Source organism: Melospiza melodia, chromosome Z, assembly GCF_035770615.1.
Source record: "Melospiza melodia melodia isolate bMelMel2 chromosome Z, bMelMel2.pri, whole genome shotgun sequence".
Lineage (NCBI taxonomy): Eukaryota > Metazoa > Chordata > Aves > Passeriformes > Passerellidae > Melospiza > Melospiza melodia.
In genome coordinates, this window is record NC_086226.1 from 17,812,320 (window position 1) to 17,832,466 (window position 20,147).

Here is a 20,147-nt window from a genome sequence, read left to right on the forward strand (position 1 = left end):
AAGGATGTCAAAGAGGCAACCAAGGAAGAAGTGGGAAGAATTACTTTTATCAGACCAACTAAAGAGGTCAGGTTTTGTGGACAAAAGGATAAGCCTTTCCAAAGCCTGTATGATAGGAATTTTGTCCTTTTTTCCCCACTGAGCTTATCTGCTTGAATAATTCTTATTGCAAATATTATTTTTACTGTAGCACAATCTATAGCAGTGCCATTTCTATTAACAGCATATTAATGAAATTGTTTGGATGTAGCATACTTTTCATAATAATTTTTCCTATCTTCTGTGAGAGATTAAGTAAGAAAAGATCATGTGCAGCCAGTTAATCTGTTTTACTAAAAATTGATACATATGGATAATTTGTGTCAGTATTTAGGAAAAAAGTGGTAAAAGTTGCTTTAATATACGGTTGAGTAAGCAGTGACTATTGGCAGACAGGAAATCCTGGCAAGCGTGCAAGCACAGTTGTGCCATTTCTGCTCATTGTTCAGTGTGGCTGACACGAAACGCAGCCTGACTGGAGGTCACGGCAGAGTGTCCACTTGTGTGGGATGACCTTTCAAAGCCATGGATTTCTTTCACTCCGAGGATTGAGCTGTTTCCCAACATAGCCACGGTCCCACCAGCTGCCGGTTTCACCCTGTGGCCATCTCTGGGCCAATGACCTACCCTCTGACTTGGCAACGTGCATGCCTGCTCTTGTCCAAAGCCTGTGTGACTACATTAGCCTGCTGCTGAGACAAAGCTAATAAGCTGTTTATTCCACCAGAGGAGACAAAATGACAAGCTCTAGGCAAACAGCTCCTGAGAGGTAAGGGACATGTTCAGCACAAAGAAGGTCGGTGGCAAACGTGGGCATCAGGACTTCAACCCCTAGAGTCTCATGCTGGTGTTTTGTTTCCCCCTGTACAACAAACAATGCCTGTTCTTTTTCCCCTTTTACAACAGCCAGCGTTACTTTATATGTACACGTCTGAAATACCACATGGTTTTACTCTGCCCACTTTTAAAGCCTGTTACTTCCTTATGTTCTTGAGAAGTCTCACTTCTAAGCAGCTGCAAAATCAGATGCTGATAGTAAAAAGCTCATGAGAACTGCCTAGAAACTACCATGGTGTTGTTCTTGTCCCGTGTAGTGCTGGACACTGGGCATTCAGAGTTGAAAAGACACTACAGGTCAAGTGCTGAACATAAATGTATAGTGACATTTAGAGTGCTCCAGGAACACCTGGAGAGATCTGGTCTTGCAGAATCTATGCTACTGGAGACCTGCACCACTCTGGGCCAGCAGCTGGAAGCTAAACATATACCATGATACTTAGCGCCTGCAGTTAGGCTACCACATCACTCCTTAAAGGTCAGATGAGCTTTAAGTTCTTACAGTAGTTTCTGTAAATCAGGAAGAATACGTATGTCATGTTTCATTCTACAGATACTACAATGAACAGGAATCTTACATTAAATAGGTAAACTGTGGAGAATTTAAACTAGTGTTCAATAATTTATGCATAGGCCATTTAGCATGAGCAGCTAACTTAGGTATTTTTAATAATCCTGAGATTATAAAGAATTCTTATAGTAAATTTTGCATTTACTAATCCTGGAAAGTTTTATTTGTCTTCTTTTCCTTGAGTGATTGAGAAATCAGAGACACAGATAATCAGTGAAGGGAAATCCTGTAACTCTTCAAGAACACCACTGGCTGTTCTCTCTGCTATACCCTCTCTTTGTTCTGCATTTCACAAGTATGTTTTAATCAAAGAAAATGAATAAATCAGGACCATCTAGCTTTGGTGTCTTTCAGACATCCATTACATGATGCCATGTAATGATATGCGTCCATTGTTAGATCCAGCTCCTAAAATGCGAGGCAAGCTATGTAAGTTTACAAAAGAAAGAACCAACTTGCATTTCTCCTCCCACCATGAGCTGTATGGTCCTCCCATGGTGCTGAAAAAAGATTCTCGCTCACAAGTCAGAAGAGTCCTCCTTCCTCTCAGATGGCATTCAGGCTCATAAATGTGGCTAGTTTGTGGGGTAATGGTGGAGAAAACTGGCTCAGCAGAATGCAGATGTACTTGTTGAAGGAAAAAGTGAATAAATCACTCAAACATCCTGAACACTAATATTGTCTGGTTTTGATTGTAGACTGACTGCAGCAAAGGACTGCAAAGACCTTCTAGGTCTTCTGAGCCAGGACAAATTGCACTTTGCTGGTATCTTTTATCATTTATCTAACAGAGCGCGAGGATTGTGGCTGATATCCAAAAACAAGGATAATATTCTCTAACCTTCTACACACAGTTGCATGTTTTGCTACTAGGTTTCAGTGTGTTTGGTAAAATTGGCAGAAGGAATTTAGCAGGAGCTTGAGTGGCAGCATACCCCTTTTTGCAAAACTTGAATATTCTTCACATGAATTTTTCTTGGTCAGCCATAAGACACTTAATATAGTGAGAGGTGATAAAATTTAGTTCCTAAGGTACATATTTTTAGCTATCTTAAGATGAAGGGCATTATTGCAAATTAACCCTTTTCTTTGGAGACATCCCACCCCACCAAATCCCTCTAGAAATACTTATTTAATTTATTGAATATATTTATTTATTCTAGAGAGGAGGATATGGGGGCTGTACTGCATTGCATGGAGATCAGAAAAACATTTATGGAGTCTAGGAACTGAATGTCAGCAGACAGGGAGCTGGGGTACAGGATGCACAGTAAGTTCAAGGATTTTTTCACCTCATCTGCTACAGAAAACAAAGTGTAAATTCAGGAAAAAATATGAAGGGGGAAAAGAATTCTAGCTTATGGGACTAAGTTAAATCTAGTGGATCCTGTGTAGGCTGTTTGGCTGCCTGCAGCAGTGACAGCTGCCAGGGGGACTAGAAATAGTGGAGGAGACAGCGGCGTGGAATAATGTAGAATAAACTGCCCAGGAAGAAATGCTGGTTCTAGCCTGCAATTCATAGGTGGATGAAATTTGAAAAATTAAGTATTATAGCAATTAATTAATTTAATTTTAAAATTTTTACAAGTTAAGGATTTTACTAACCAAAATGCTTACTTTTTGTGAATTTATATATTGTGTGAAGTTATTTCGAATTCTTTTTATCTTGAACAACAAGGTTGATCTTTTTAATTAGTTTGCTGCCATCACTCTGCAGGCCAAGAAATATGCTTTATTGGGAGTCTTTAGAAGACCATTTTGTCCTTTTGTTCTTGCTATGTCTTAGTGAACTCCGTATCAGATCAGCACTCCCCCAGAATTATGTTTTACTAACTTCAGATCAATTAACTTCATTTTGATAGTATCCAGGCAGAATTCATTTCTAGTCTGTTTTACAATTATCTCCAGACATTAATTCATCTAAATTTTGAGAAATTTTCCCATTGCTCTCTCAGCTGAATCCTTGTTTTTTTCTCTATCTCTCTGGATAAAAGTGGACTCTAAACTGATCAAAAATGCTTTTGTCTTTTGTGGTTGGAGGTGTTGGTAGCAGGTTTTCTCCCCTGAATGGGCTGCATGCTGTTCAGACTCATTGTTCTACACTTTTGTTGTTTAACAGTTGATTCTCATTCTTTTTCTCTGTCTTTTTTGATCAGTGCTTGGCAAGAATGAATTTGTCGATATCCAGTGAGGTGTATTTTGTATATTTTCAAGTAAAACTTGAATTTTTATTTGTTTTCCCAATAGATGGCACTGCTTGGAGAGAAACTACTAAGTGAGATTGATGTGCATTTAGAATTACCAAGAGTTGTATGTGTTGAGGAAACCAAAGATTTTCTGGGCTCTTAAGCAGCACTTTGAGATCTTCTTGTCTGGTACTTCTAGTAAAAACATGGCATGAGAAAACTGTCATGCAAGTGCACGTGCAAGTGTATGCACACAGGCACTACCTACAGCAAAGCACACAAAAACTACTCACATTCTTGCATGTTTGGCATCCTCTGAACTCCATAAGATGGCTTCTGACTTAACACAGGCTATAACAGACGTAGGATACATGAGACTGGAAAGTTTTCTTTTTCCCAAAAGCAAAGATTTAATCAGAGTATCCAGCTATATAATATAGCAAAGGATTTAAAATTTATTTAGTTCAGGCAATACAGCTGGTACTTCATAAGCATCTGCAGTGTGTTCTTTTGGACTGGTGTTTCCTTGCAGATGTTCCTTCATTCCTATCTCCTGTCTTTTCTACCTGCTGTGTAACTGAATAATCTAATTTCATGGATCTTGCCAGTTCAGCCTATGTCCTGTAAAAGTGGGCAATTACCACTTAACTGTGTCACAGCTACTCTGTTCTTAAACTGGGAAAAGAGAAGCTTTAATTGCATGTAGACATTAAGATGACAGATATTTATATCTTTGGGATCTAGTTTGCTGAGGAATTCTTTTGAATTTATCAAATAAAGTAATGAAGAAATTTAGCAAAGCTTAGGCTGCCTAAGTAATTTCAAAAGATTTCCAGGTGTGGCCTTAGGCTTGAATGCATCACTGCCTTCACACATTCCAGTTTGTAGCACATCTCCCTACTTCTCTACCTACTCCTCTTTTTGTGTTTGAAAAATGAACAAACACATTTGATGACAGGATTTTGTTATTTATCATGTGTCCCTTGCACTGGTTCCAAGAAAAGGTAGGCTTACATTTAATGACTGTTGATTATCTTTTAAATCCATTATCAGTGAAGACCATGTGTGAAGTTATCCTCAGTGCGTTATGTCAAGCTTTCAGATGCTGCATGCTGCTCTGACTGCATGCAGGCTCTGAATGCATTGCCTTAAGTGAGTAAATGAGTTATGGCTGTGATACATCTTTAAATAACAGCATTTGATTGATTTAAGACCACTTGTCTTAAATACCTTTTTTCTGCTGTTTGCTGTTCATTATGTTCTTTTACCATTTCCTTTCCCTTTCTATTTTGAGCTACTCTAGCTGACTTATAGTTTGGCTGATGCATAAATTGATTTTTCTCTGGTGGGTGCCAAACTGTGTTGTCACTGGAGCAGAAGTTGAGACATTATTGTTACTCTGTTACGCTGGTGGTAAATAACCATGACATCATTTTCTAAGAACACCATGAATAGAAGCTGTTTCTGCTCAAAAGATAAAGTGACCAGGCAGAGTTCAGCTTTGCTAGACTATCAAAGACAGATGGCAAAAGAAGACCCCTGCCTCTCTTGTACTGTGGGTCCACAGAGCATACAAATTTGGAAAGGTAATATTATGGCATGGAAGGAACAGAAATTATTTCATGTCCAAAGTGTTGTAGTCATCTTCAGCACTTCTCTGGAGTGTGTGCAAATCCCTTTAAATCAAGATTTGAGGAGCTTTCACAACGTACATGTCTTCACTTCGGCGACACTAGAACTATGGAGCTCCCACTTTCTTGCTTTTGTTGGAAAGTATGAGGTATGGCAGTTGTGACCAGTCCTGGCAGAAAGCACTCTGAGCATAGTTTTAGACTAGGTGACCCTCACATGTTCCCTCCAGCTGCTGTAGTTCAGTGATTTGACATTATGAAGTTTCAACTCAGCCCTCAAAGAAGTATTTGATCTATGAGTAGACTTTGTGGACATTGTGAAGAGAGGCAAATTTCACTGTCTCAGAACATTTAGTGCTACTGAGGTTGTGGTTGGCCATCCACACTAGGAGGGGTAGGTGATTTAGACCAGAAGCTTACCAAGCTATCAGCATAGTTAAAACAATGTGATCTTGCACATGTACTGCTACAGAAATGCATATTGAAAGATATAAACCCCTACATACAGGCACTGATATTTCTTGGCATTTTTAACACTGGGGTGTTGAGCAAATATTCAGATATTCATGATTTCTTCAGAGCTCAAGAATTTCCTCAAGACAGATTGTTATCTTGAATTAGCCTGAAGGACATTCAACCAGAACAGCAGTAGGAGTCTTTTCACAGATGTTGTCCAGATGTTATTAACATGGCCATTCTGGAATAATGGGGAGGATACAAGTGCCCACATCCTTCTTACTCCCTCTCTTTTGTTATATTTGCATCAGGATTTTGTCTACCTTGCTAATTTGAGTCCACAAGATTTCATTTTCAACTATAAAGGAGTTCTTGAGTTTCAGACTAAAAACACCCTGTGACATGTGCATTTGCAAAGTGCATGTTTAGGAGTGGATAGACATGACAGAATTAAGAAGTCCATCCTTTATTAAAGCATTAGCAAAGAGTGGTTTAATTAAGCCTGTACACAACTGCTTCTTAGAAGACTTTGTCTAGCAAAGCTTAGCTACAGGCCAGTGCATTGACTACATGTTGCCTTGAAGCCCCTGCACAGAAACATTGCTTCTGACACCTATGCCCATGTTCATGAAGAGTTACAAATTACTTATGAAACTTTTGTCCAGTTTTGTGGGAATGCTGGACCTCCAAACAAGTCCATGCTGCTGGGGTGTTTGGTCATTGCACTCGGATAGAATGAACATGATCACAGGAATTTCTAAGATGCCTGGTACCTGGCAGCTGTGAGTTCTTACCACTCATTTTCATCTTTATTACTTAACAAGATTTAAGGTTTAGAATATGTTTGTATAAAAACATTTTCTGTAATAGAGCTAACAACAAAAATAGAAAAATATGTTCAACGTAGATTGTTAAACAGTGCTCTGCTGCTCATTATAAGAACTGTCAGAGCTAGCTCTTCCAGTATCTCAGTTAGCCTGAAGATCTGGTTAATCAGCTTCTAGAGGGCAACCAGAACTAGAGACAGGTCACCCAGAGACTTACAGGGGTTACAGCATTAATGCTGACGCCAATAAGGACAGATCCTGCAGTTACCCAGATCCATTCTTCTGCACAATCTCTTTCTTCTCCAACACAGAATGGAGTCTGTCCTTTTTTCCTGTTTACCCAGGGAACTTCTGTTAGAATTGTTGTCTTTTTTCATCCTCTGTAATGTTTTTTAGCAAACTCAAGCTTAAGATGATAAATGTCAGAGAACTAATTTGTAAGATGGACATTGGCATACAGAGGAGTTAAAAAAAAGGAACTAAAAAAACCAGAATTTTTTTTCATTAAATCTCAATAAAGATCTTTGTCTCCAAAACTAAGTAATGGTTTGAATGAGGGAAGGCTGCAGGTGTTCCAATGCACTTAATCTTTGTCATAAAATATGTCAGACAAGTGGTGTTTTCTAATAATGGATTAATGTGGCATCAAGGCCTATTTGTAACAGTAACAAAAGTGGTATCCGTATGATTTTTTGAGGGTTTTTCTTATCCCACACAGCAAAACAGACTTAGATTACATATTTTATATAAGATACATATTCATAGGATCTTCAGCTATCCCTGGAATTTCTGTTCTGTTTTTGTTCAGTCTATAATCTCAATGAGACACCCAATGTTTGGACTATGCCACCTGAGTTACAAGATTGCTTCCAATTTTCCAGTTAGGTCAACCAAAAAAATTAAGATATGATAGAGGGTCGGTGGGAAAAATTCATATCAAAACAACTGCTCACTATGTCATTATGACAACCTGCTGTAACAAATGTGCTTCTGTTTTAATTTATGACAATTAATTGCTAAAAGTAATTTAATCTGACAGTGGCAAGGTGTTGAAAGACTCCTGAAGATGTCATAAAAGTGACCTTTCTGCCCATGTGAAACCAAAAGCCATTTTTAACAAGGAGGCTCAAAAACAGTACAACTTCTTTTGTACTTCGTTAATTAGTTATTGATTTGAAACAATGCTCTGCCAAATATTGTCAGATTAGCTAGACGCCAGGAAGGTCACAGTGTGACAGTCTAGTCCTGATAATCTTATGGTTTATAAGAATTCTTTTTTACTTTGAACCTTTTGTTCTGATATCCTGAGAATTACATTTCCTGGCTTTAGCATCTGTGCTAATTTAAAATACAGCCAAGCTGTCTGTTATGTAATTGGATGTTTTGAGTTGTTAAAAAAAATTGCAATGTGTTAGAAGAAAATTGCTGTTGATCTAATATCTAATGATCTTCGACGACTGCGATGCACCACTACTGCAATGTGAATGGCCTTGCTAATCTGTGTGGAAAAGAGCCTGTTTTAATGAAATAATCAACAAGAGGGAATCACGGAGTTCAAGACAGAGGTACGACAGGCAAGTTCTGAGGTTGTGTAGCAACTCGTTGGGATGAAAGATCATTTCCTAGGGTGCATTATTATGAAACAAAAATAACAGAGGTGCATCTGCACAGGAAAATGAGGAAGCAGAATTCAGGGTTAAATAGCTAAACATTCAACTTTTCAGTTTATTCAAATGAGAAACAACAGAAGATTCAAATCTGAATTTCAGATTGTGTTTGTCTTTAGATAATTATAAGCTAATGACAGTTCCTTCAAATACAATTAACTATAGTCCTCTACATATTAAGGCACTTAACCAAATCTTTGTAACTGTGCATTAAGTAGTATATCAGTTTACTTAAAGCACTGAGCACTTTGCAGTCTTTATTAAGAGAAATAAAATAGCTTTGAGCCTGTTAAATCTTTCTTTCACTTAAATAACTGCTCTTGAATGTAATAAATAGAGATGGAGAAGTGAAGAACAGTACAGAGCAAAGCCATTCCATTTCATTTAATTCGCACAAAAGATATAAACTCTGTAACAGAGATTTTACAGTTGAGGTTTGTTCTGAAACCATAGCTGTTAATGAAAATACTAAATTGTTACCTTACTTAAATGTGTTGAAGTTTGTGTAGATCCGTTGTTTCCTGTGGTGGGGAAAGCTGCATTTTCCTTGGCAAAAATGGTATTTTTCTTGCAATGGCATGGTTTAAAAAAAAATCTGTTTCTCATTACAGCATATAAACAGATTGAAAGAACAGGATAATAAATAGGCTTTTGAATACTATAGGAAATAGAAAAATAACAGTTCTGCATGACTTCCATTGGGAGTTTTTGAATGTTTCAGGTGCATTCATTTCCAAAGGAATTGCTTTTAGTGTTGAGAAAAATGCATGTAATCAGTTAAATGACTGGCATGATCTCTTTGTGTCTTATGAAGATAGTTCTTTTTATAAAAGTATTGTATTCATTTTTATTTATTTGCTCTCACAATTAATCTCTTAATTGCCAGAAACATGGCTCCTAAGGAGGTTATCTGTGAAGATACAATCTGATGGTTTGTTTAGGAAATACTCTTTTCTTCCCATCATTTGATCATACAAAAGTCATTGTTTGTTTTGGTCTATTATGTTTTCGGCAGAAATACATTGTGGGCAGAATCTCAGTCCCTGAGATTGAGTAGTTTGGAAAGAAAAAAGTAAAATGAGACATAAAAAATGTAAAATGTAGGTATCCATAACAGTACTGAAATGCAGCTTTGCAGTCTTTGAGTATTTTTACCAATTGGAATATCTTTGGCCAAACTGCTGTAGTTGTTACTTAAATTAGAATGTGTAAGTCCACCTGGAACCCTGCAAGTTATATGGAAAAGTAAAAAAATACACAAAAATCAAGATGTCTTTCAGAGAGCTAAAAGGGAAAGCAGTTGGCTTTTTTCTTAAGTAAAACCTCCTCTGATTAATTACCCTCCTTCCTCCTATTTATTTTTTTCTCCTGCAACTTTTTCATCTCAGTGAGTCAGCAATTTTCCTGTGCCCAAACTAAAAAAGACGAATATCATATTTGTGTCTACTTAAGTTTTTCTCTTAATTAACTTACTGGTGAAGGTCATAATTAAGAGCACTGAATAACTGATTTTGCCTGATTTTTTGTTGGTTTTGATCTTCTTTCCTGCACTTTACTAGAAGACAGTTGGGTGGTGATGGCAAGACTTGCCAGACTCCAACAGAAGTAACAATGGGAAAACCCAGACTTGAACAACTGCCTGATAAAATTGTCTTACTCTGGCTGACAAGCAGATCCTTTATTAAAGACAATATAATAATATTTGAGACTTAATTAAGCCTGAAATCCAGGATTTACTTTGTAAACAGCAAACCCTTTCAGGTTACAAAGCCACTTGAATTTCCAAATAAAAAGCTGAAGAAGTAAGGAGAGCATTTGAACAGAGAAGCAGAAGGTATTTGCCATGCAGAGAGGCTGAGTCATTGCAGAGTGAAGGACATAGATAACGTTTGCTTCTTTCTTTATTTTTGCACAGATCCATTCCAAACTCACCCTGTTTAACTCTCAGTTCCAATGCAAATATAAGAAATTCCATCTGCAACACCAGCCTCCTAAAAATGCTCATATATCATGTAACATCTACATGCTTCTGACATGGTGGTGCTCTGAAGGCCTCCTATGAAGTCCCACATTTGCCAAAAAGGAAGTATAGTATTAAACCAGTGAGGCAGTAATGCAGCTGAGACCACTGGCACCTCTCTGGAGAGCAGTTGTGGGCACTGACTGTGTTGCTCTGTGGTTTCAGGGCATTGCTGAGCAGGTTTCAGAACTGTTGAAATATTTTAAGTGAAGGCTTGGGGGCAGGGTCTGTGGTCAAGAGCCTGTTGTTTCTCACAAGGCAGAGGTGATTGGAGCGCCTTGGAAACAGGAGATGAGAGTGGTTTGGGGTTTTTTAATCCAGAAGTTGCTTTAGGTTTTTAGTTTGGAACTGTAGTGATTGAGGGTTTAGCTGGAAAAATGCTTTTGGAGAAAATGCTCTGTCTTGGAGTTGCCTTTTTTTTTTTTTCTCTTGTGTGCCATAAAGCTGGAGTATAAAGCAGAAAAGTAACTCCCTCCTGCTTCCCTAGCCCTAGCATGTTAGGATCCAAGCTTGCTCTGTTGCACATATATATATATATATATAGCATAAGTCTGAATTTTATTTCCTGACCACTCTCACCAGGGAAAGCCCAGTTTGCGTTTGAAGTGGGGAAAGTGGGACAGGATCCGAAGTCATCTTCAGTGGTAATTGTGGTGGGAGCTAGGGAGAGCAGGAGTCCTGGGGAGGAGCCCAAACACAAAGCATAAAAACCATGGTTAGACATCAGTCTTGCATTAGCTAAAACTTGTAATTTTAAGCATAATCTCAAGAGTTGTACCATAGCAAAATGCTTTGTCATGCCATGAATGTCATCCCAACATTATCACCACTTCATCCCAAACCAACTCTTCATCCCCTCTGGCCTGGTGGAGGAAATTTAAATTTTGCATCAGTCCACCGAATGCATTTTTGATTTACATCTTTTATTTGGCTATTTGATATGCCAAATGTTGCATGTTTCATGGAATACTTCTTGTTTTAGCAGGACTGTTGAGATTGCAAGCTTTCCTGATAAATTGTTGGCAGTTTTGGTGGTGAGACTATCTTTAACTCAGTATCATGAACATTTAATTGCAAAATGTAAGATTTCTGGTCTTCCTTTGTGCTGCTGACTCTGTGCGTACAATGTTACTTCATAAGGGTCTTCATAAGCAATATGGGGAGCACTTCCATGACCAGCCCAATTCACAAAATAGGTAGAAGAAATTGAAACAGAGACATCTCAAATAGGTTTGGGAATAAACTGAGATCTGTAATACAAAAAAAAAGAAAAACTTCAAGTCACTTTCCCATATTGCTTTCTGAAGGCGTGTGCCAGGTAACAACCTTGGCTGTGCTATTTGTATCCCGCAACTCCACAAATGACCAGACTTAGCTGTTGTGATACCTGGTCTCTCCGTCTGTCTCAAAACTGGCTGCTGCCTGCTGCCGGAGTATGTATCTTGCCCCTACCTCAGAAAGTGCCCTTAAAAAGATAGTACAATTTTTTATTTCACCCCTTCTTCCTGCAAGTGCAAGAGTATGGCATTTTTACATCTGAAGATTCATGATTCAATCCCTGCTAAAGTCATAAGTAAGTAATTTCTGAATACAGATGCTGAATAAAATAACATCACTCATGCATTTACATGATTTTAGTATTGAAGCAATGCAGATACAATGTTCTGTGTTTCATAGAGCTACACCAGACACTGGTGACCATGAACCCACTCTGCACAGCTGATCAAATCCTGCTGAATATTGTGGTTTTAATATGGCAAAGTATGCAAGTAAAATCCATACAGAGCCCATAAGGGAGGAAAGAAATGTGTCCTCTATTCAGACTTTCAAGGCCAGAGCATCAACTGTCTATGGTTTCATCTCTTCTCTTATTTTCTCTTAAGTTGTCTCACTCAGGACACAGCAACTAAAATAACTTGGTTGACTCACTGCCCAGTCTTCATCATCCTTGCTTTCCTGTGTTCTTTACATGACCTGCTAAACTGAATTTCAGATACATGTCAGATTTAAGATTTGGTATAATTTACCTCCATTGTCACTTTTTCCTCCACTATCTCCCCCGCTCACAACTGCTTTGCTGCTGAGATGGTCTTGGTGCTTGTTTCTGCAGCATCCTTTTGTCTGGTTTCACACAGCTGCAATTGGCCCTGTACAGAAGATACTGCTATGGCATGGTTCCTGAAAGCCATGCTTCCTGAAAGCCCAGTTATGTAAGAATTGTGAAAGGGCCAACCCATCTTCATTTTTACATAGCTCCATCTATGCAGCATACAGATTAGCATTGCCTCTTGTCAGTAAGTAAAGCAGAAATACAATTCCTACTGTTAATAAAAGATCCCCGCTGTCTCCTGGGATCACCTCTTGTATTGTAGTAGGGAACCTTTCCCAAATAACTGTGCAAGAATTCTCTCAACTCTGTGATTGAAAAGGTAAAAAAGATTTTCAGGTAGATGGGATGCTTCCTAATACACTGGAATTTCTCAGTTAAAGTCAAAATCTGGTTAAATGTCCTGGTCTAGACACTTTCAAGTCTTATCTTCATGTACTCATGCTGCAGAAATATATTAACACGAAGTGCATACTTCCTTTCCTGTTTTCAGTTTATATCCTCTCTTTAATCCTCCTCTGTGGTTGTAATGCCATAGCCACTGTCTTTGCTATGGGGGAAAAATCACATACTGGCTGGTTTTTTTGCTTGTGTTTCAGCTTTATTGCCCTTGAAGCTATCCTGGTTCTCAGCCAGGACAGCTAATTTTTTCACAGTAACTGTGAGGGGACGGAGTCAGGAGCCATGTGGCATGTCTAGATTATTATTCTGTATTACCTCTTGTCACTGTCAGGGCAGAAATGCTTCCCAGAAGGAAGGGGAATGGCTTGTGGTCAGGAAGAAGAGCATGAGTGAAAAGGATCTGTCTGCCATTTTGTTCATTTGTGGGTCACACTGGGTCAGCTTGGGCTCATGAGCATTTTTTGCCTGTAAATCACCCTCTTTTTTCTGTACCTTTCTTATTGAGTGTTACTGTTACTGTTTTTTTTCTTATTTCATTACTGTTTCCAGTAAATTCTTCTTATTTCAACCCATAACCTCTGTCTTTTGTGTCTCCCACCAGACACAAAGAGCAGAAGAGCAGTGGGAGGAGCAGTGTCTGGTTTGGATTAGTCTTGGTTGGGGGTATCACTAAATTAGGGAGTAACATTCCTGAACCATGACAAAAGCCTCTTAGACCACGTCCTGCATGGAAATTTTGGAGCTGCTCTGGTGGTAGTAACCCATCGTATAGTTTCATTTTGTTCTCCCTAGTGAAAAAGTTTTTGTCTCATGTAAGGCAAATACTTGCAGAATGAGTGAGAAAAATGCAGCAGGTGATAAGCATCATTTAGGACTCATGAAAGGTGCTGTTTTAACAGGATATTTTTATACTTATATGAATTTAAGTGTCATGATTTTTTGGAAGGCTTGGGGTGAATTGCAAAAGTTTACCTGCCTCAAGACTCCTTGAGGCAATGGGACAAGCTGTGCACAACTGTCAAGATATTACTGGTGGGTAAGATCTAGCATCTCCAGGGACAGGAGATCAGAGCCTTCTGTATCCTTCTGACCTCCCAGCCAGTGCGCAGTTCTGTTCTCCCGTATTTAATTCATGTACCATACTTGTTTGTAGTAGCTTATCAAGCTAGAAGGAGAAATTGTTTTGCTGTGATAAATGGTAATTAGAGAAATCACCTTCAAATAAATTCTTTAAAAGCTGTATGGCGTATTTCCCTATTTGCGTGCTTTCCCTTGTCTCAGAAAAATGTGATTCCTACTTCTTGATCTAAAAAATCCCTGAAAGTAGAAGGTTACCAGATCTGAAAACTTAATTTTGTAGTCTTTATTTTTTTTCTTTATGTGACTTTTTTTTATTTTGATGTATTAGAAGTTCAAGATGGGGAGCTGCTCTGCCTCAGTAAAGCTAATAGTGGTTCAATGCCTCCAGATTCAAGGCCTCAAGGCCTATGACTTTCTGGCAACAGGCTACTTCGGAGGGAAAAAAATAAAAAAGGAAAAAACAAAGAAATAAGTAAAATTTGGCACTGAAACACAAAATACGTGAACCTGTCACAGTAAGCAGTCTCAAAGGGCAAGCTGCTTTGCAGGAGCTAATTAACCTTAGGAAATAATTACACAAATATGCAAATGTTGTTTAGACAATTCCATGTGTTATCGACTCAGGTAGTCCATCATAACTGCAGACCTTGCAATGTCTAGGTGTTAGGATCTGGCATAGTTGATAAGGCTTCAGTTGCTACATCACTCCAACCTGGTATTTAACAATTAATGACTGTGATATTACATTGGTAAATTTAACCTGTTTTTTGAATGCAACAGAATGTCATATTGTATTCACAGTGTGCATACTGCTTATCTCTGTATACCTAATGGCTCCAACTATTAAAATGTTATATACCTTTCAACTCCTATCACTAGCCATGCTGGAAAAAATGGCAGACTAAAATATGAGTTCATTCACTCCACGTTTCTGCCCAATGGATGGCCCAGGAGTAGCCTTGTTTGGATTGCTTTGCATTGCATAAACATTGCACTAGGGCCTTTTCACATCATACATTCATGTCTAATTGTATATATAATGATCAAGAGGAAGGGTTTTCAGAGGGATGGAGACCGACAGCTCCAAAGAACCAGACCACTTATTTTGATATAGAGTTACCTGCTGTAGGTGACCAGCTTTCACAGTGGGAAGTCGAAGTTCAAGTTTTCCTGCACGTCTCCAGCTCAATCTGTTTCACAAACGAGAATGCATTCAGCCTAAGGTGCCTTTTGAGGTATATAGTGTGATTTTTCCAGGCTAATGTCCATTCATTTCTGTACACTTGTGTAATTTCTGTACACTTGTGTAGATAATTATGTAAACTCTGACTGGAAGACCCCCTCTCTATCAAATGACTTAACAATGTTCTATATAAGTGCATTCAGTTTAGCTTCAGTGAAATTACAGAAAGGAACAGCTGCCTGAGACTGTCACCTTTCATGCTGAAAATGCAGCATCCTGTTTTATAATTTAATCCAAGCCAGGCAGTAGAGGTTAAACCTCAGAGACCCAGTGCAATTTGAAATCCTAAGGAGATCAGCTGTGTACTGCTCCTTCAGCTGGTTATTCCATTTACACACCTGGAGCCAGGTCTGAGGTGTTTGTAATATAGGCTAGTTACAAGGGAGAAAAATGAGCAGATGCTCTGAAGAAAGGGCTTTTCTTCTAAGCATTTAGGACTCCTCCAGACTCCTTACACAAATGTGCTTTTCTTACCTTATTTAGGGTTTTAGCAAAGTGTACAGCAACCCAGTTTATCCTGACACTTTATGGTTTGTTTTTTTTTTTTTTTTAAACTGGTAATAAAGGAAGTGACAGTCTATATTTAACTCATTCTAGCTCATTTCTTTTTGCATTTATAGAATCCTGTTGAATCTTTGTACTAGCCTGTGAAGCTGTAAAGTTATTTATTTAGTTTACTAGACCACTGGTTATGCTTTGATTGGTGAAAGCTTTTTTGGTTGAGTTCAGAAGCTTTTTGCTTCTGAACTCAGCCCATTTTTTGCTTCTGATGTCTTAGTCTTGTGGAACTTAAAATGGTATGCTTTTACTAGCAATGTCTCAAATAATAAATCCAAAGTAACCTGAAAATGCTATAGTATGCAGAAAAAAAGTCCTCTTTTTCTCAGATTGTTTAAACAGCATTGAGCATCTATACAAAAATTGCTGTTAAAAGTATAAATGCCAACATTATTATTGAAAAATAAGTACCTCCTGTGTACATAACTAAGATAAATCTTTTAGATAAATCAGTCATTCTGAAACTTTCTTAGTGTTTTAATGTACTTTTTTTCCATACAGATTATAGAGCATATCACTTTTGGATAGGAAACTCCTGTTCAAGTTGTCCTTCAGCTTTATCTTAATAACTGGTTTGTCAATCATATTTTGTTTATATAATTTCTTCTAAAAAATTTCCCTCATTCCTCACAAAGGGAGGAGTCTTTACTCTCTGTGCAGATCTATACAATCAAATTTTAAAACAGCAACAAACTGTTTTGAAATAAGTCCTTTCCTATACTGAGGTAGTTTACAATAGGTGATACAGAATTAGTTAAAACTACGTTCTGTCATAGTCAATGAAGAGAAGAATCTGTCCAGGAGAAGAAGAAACTCAGATTTTTCTGTCTTAAAATGACTGCTGCTGAAGCAGAATCATTATTCTAAAAACTTTGAGTCGGGGTCCATAAAATATTTGTTGCCATCTCACTCTTACTAACTCTTAGAAAACAGGGTATGAGAATAGAAATAAAAGCCAGGATCAACCACATTATTCAGGTATGTCTCTTCCCACTGATTTTAAACACAAGAACTTAAATCGCCAAAACTAGTTGCAGAATGGAATTGAGATCTAGATCACCTCAACATTCTTGATAAATTTCAATAATTCACACTGTATAATTAGCAGCTTCTGATTAGCAGTGGCTTTTACTGGTTTGTGCTTTCTTTCTCCTACGGAAACCAGGCTTTTCTTGTCTGTGTCAGAGTGAGCTAAGGATATGAAGTTGTTGCTGGCACCAACCAAAGGGAAAAGGGACGAAAACTTTAGGAAATTACATTACCTTGACTGATCAGCTCTTTCTGGCATTCAAGAGTCTGGAAAGAGCCAACATTGTTATCCTGGGTGTGTGAAATGCTGGCAGAACAGGGTGCCTAGCAGAGCATCTTATTCTTGTTGCCTGAGACTATAGCAAATTTGTAGTTATGACCTCAAGAACCCAAGAAAAGGGGAAAACTAGAAGGGTATAGTTCTTTCCAAGAGCCTCAAGGATACAGGTACACAACCGTGAGTTTTGATGAGACTGCACAAAAATCAATGTGTGTCTCTCTAGTGCCTTCTGTGACTCTTACACTGGCTGACTTTGACAAAATCTTATTCAATAGTAAGAAAACATGGTCCCCTAGCTACGAAAAACTCCAAAGTAATGGCTGCCACCAGTCAAGAGTTGTTTTCTTTGCAGCATGTCTCATAGTCTACAGTGACAAAAAGTAAGTTTGAAAGAGTAGTTGCAAATACCATAATTTTAATCTTAGTTCAAGTTTCCAGTGCCTCATAGTATGAAAAAAAAAAAAAAAAAAAAGTAAAAATTGAAATTACAGGTCTTTACCAACCAAAATTATTCTACAATTATGTATTTATATTGTTCTTACCTGTTTTTATTTACCAATCTAAGGCACAAGTACTTTAAACAAACCCTCAGTGAACAAACATTTGATGAAAGAGCTGTCAAAAGAATGAAAATCTAAGCTATGACTTGTAATTCCTATGAATGGCTCTGTTTAGCAGAATTGTCATCATGGTATTTACATAAAATTTTGCAGATGCATAATTTTGTTATACTTACTAAAGTATGCTCAGAAAGCAACAGTTTTACTGCCTTTATTTAGACAAAAGGATCAATTCTCTTTTTGATACTCTAGTGTGTATTCATTTAATCTTTATTTTAACAAAACATTCTAACATATAGGAACACGTTTTTAGACAGAATTGCCATTTTTTAAAAGATAATTGTCACAAACATTATTTCTTTCTGCAGGATAATGGCTCTCCTGAAGAACATGCGATTTATGTTTGGGACCATTTTATTTCCCAGTCAGCTGCAGAGAATGTATTTTTTGTTGCTCACAGTTATGGTGGACTTGCCTTTGTAGAGTTGGTAAGTGTGAATTCTCTATTGCTGTCTTTTCTCAAGACTGTCACAGATTTCTACATTCTTTGTGATCATCTTATTAAAAGTAGCTTGGTAGAAACAGATGCCAGTGGTCATGTACAGGTTGGTCAGGATTTCTTTGCAGCCAGAAGGTCGCTGTATCTTTTCTGGTTTTGAGATAGATAGTAAGGTCCCAAGTGTGCATGAACCTGAAAGACTGTGGGGAAACAGAACATGCTGCTTCTTTCTTGTCCAGACTATGTGCTGAAAGGCACCAGTTTCTGATGTGGGGCAGAAAGACCTGGGGGCAAAGGACATATAAGAACAGTTTGGAAGCAAAGTCACAGACACAAATGCAGCTTTTTGTATATAGATTGGAACAGAATGTGCTGAGAAATATGGCAGTTTTATTCAGTTTTTGCAGTTTTTCTACAAAGATCTGGAGAACTTGCTGGAAGGACTTCTGTTTTCCCATTTATTAGGCTCTGTAGCAATATAAGGTGGGAAAAACTTTGCTCAGTGTAAAGCTGTTCTACATCTGGTGCTGAAACTGCTGAACATCTAGTTTGTCAGTTTTTCACTCTTTTCTCTAAAGGCAGATCTCTCGACCCCATCTGGTATACCAAGCTGCCTGTTAAACTTGTGTATCATTCTGTCAGTGTAGCTACAGTCTCTTCATATGATTTTAAAACAGTAGTGTAATCCCGATATGTTTTATTGAAGAAAACTACAGAAAAGTAAGGGTCCTGTTTATTGTGGAAAGTTAAATTGCAGAGCGTTAGAACTGGTTTTATAGACACAGGAAACAGCAGACATATATGTACATCTTTTGTCTACAACACATTCGTTTAATCTAACTGAAAGTTGATTAAGGTGTTTCCTGCCTGAACATGAGATGAGTGACTTTGTTAAGAAAAAGCATGCCATGAGCATGTTGGTTTTAGTCTTACGTTGCTCCAAGTAGCATTAACAATCCAGACAATGGCCACTGGTATTATTTTAAGAACTAGAGATTTTCCTAAACCCCCCTTTTTTGTTGTTGAAATTGATGCCATTTTCATTGTCTCTTAGGTCCTGGAAGAGTGTGTGCAAAATACACATGATGTGTACAGGTTTGAGACTTGAGAAACAGTTCATTTTCCTTATCTGAAGATCATTTGAGAATTGATAATTTTTCACATGTGTTTTATTACCTTCTCAATGAATAGTCTCAAAACTAAATTTTGAAGTGAATATTCACCTTGAAGGTGAATAACTCTGTCTGTAACCTCATCGATGGGCAAAAGATGTGTTGCCTTGCATGTGCCTGTTGCTCTTGAAATGTCATGAACGTTAGGGAGCAATTGTTCTGTCTTGGCTTTCCTGATTTGTGTGTTTCACCTGCTTTGTGTTTCAGCCCAGGTTATTCTGGTGCGATTTGTGGGTCCAAAGTAAAGATTTGGCAGAATTTCTGTAGGTTTTGTAAAGCCACATTGTTTTGGTCACCAGATGCTCAGAGACACAAAGCAGAGGGCAACTGGAGACTTTTCTCCAGAGTGCTGACTTGAAGGAGGCTTGGAGAGTTTTTCCATCCCATTTCAGACAATGGCTTGAGGTGGCCTGGGTAACAGATGACCAAGGTGTCATTCCCATTTTCCCTGTTTTTCTTGTCACACTGGTGGATATTTCTTCACTTTTGTTCTACTTTAATATGAAGCACACTGATGTTTCAGAGCAGGACTTGACTTCTGACCTTGGGGTTTCCAGGGTCAGGGTGTTCAGGGCCTGTGAAGTTATCACAAGCTGAGCAAAAATTTTTATCAATTGCAGGAAGCAACCAGTAAGTAAGAAGTTAAGAAGTATCTTTGTCAGAAAGACAAGATGGTCTCAGTAAGGGTCAGCTTCTGTAGTCTGCTGTCTCTGCAGGAGATGCATGCCTGAGAGGAAGAATATAATACATATCCATTGACACATCACATATCTGTCACGCAAAACTAGACTTGAAATATATTTTTAATGCAACTCAATGTTTTTCTAAAAAATCAAAGAGGTAGTTTGATATTTGACTACTACTAAAAGCAGTTTGATTAAATAATTAATACACTGAACAACATATAATTGAAATAAACCTTGAACTATTTCATCACAATATTCATTTGTAAGGTTTTATTTAGTTATCATCTCCTTTCTCTT

General features: G+C 37.9%; 1 protein-coding gene across 6 annotated transcripts in view; it reads left to right on the forward strand.

Annotated features, from left to right (window-relative positions):
* Positions 1 to 20,147, forward strand: part of ARB2A (ARB2 cotranscriptional regulator A) — a 261,677-nt gene that overhangs the window by 135,506 nt on the left and 106,024 nt on the right. For all 6 annotated transcript variants that reach the window (XM_063179805.1, XM_063179806.1, XM_063179808.1 and 3 more), the window contains one exon: positions 17,862 to 17,981. In XM_063179805.1, the coding sequence (XP_063035875.1) occupies positions 17,862 to 17,981 (120 nt within the window). The remainder of the gene's footprint in view (positions 1 to 17,861; positions 17,982 to 20,147) is intronic.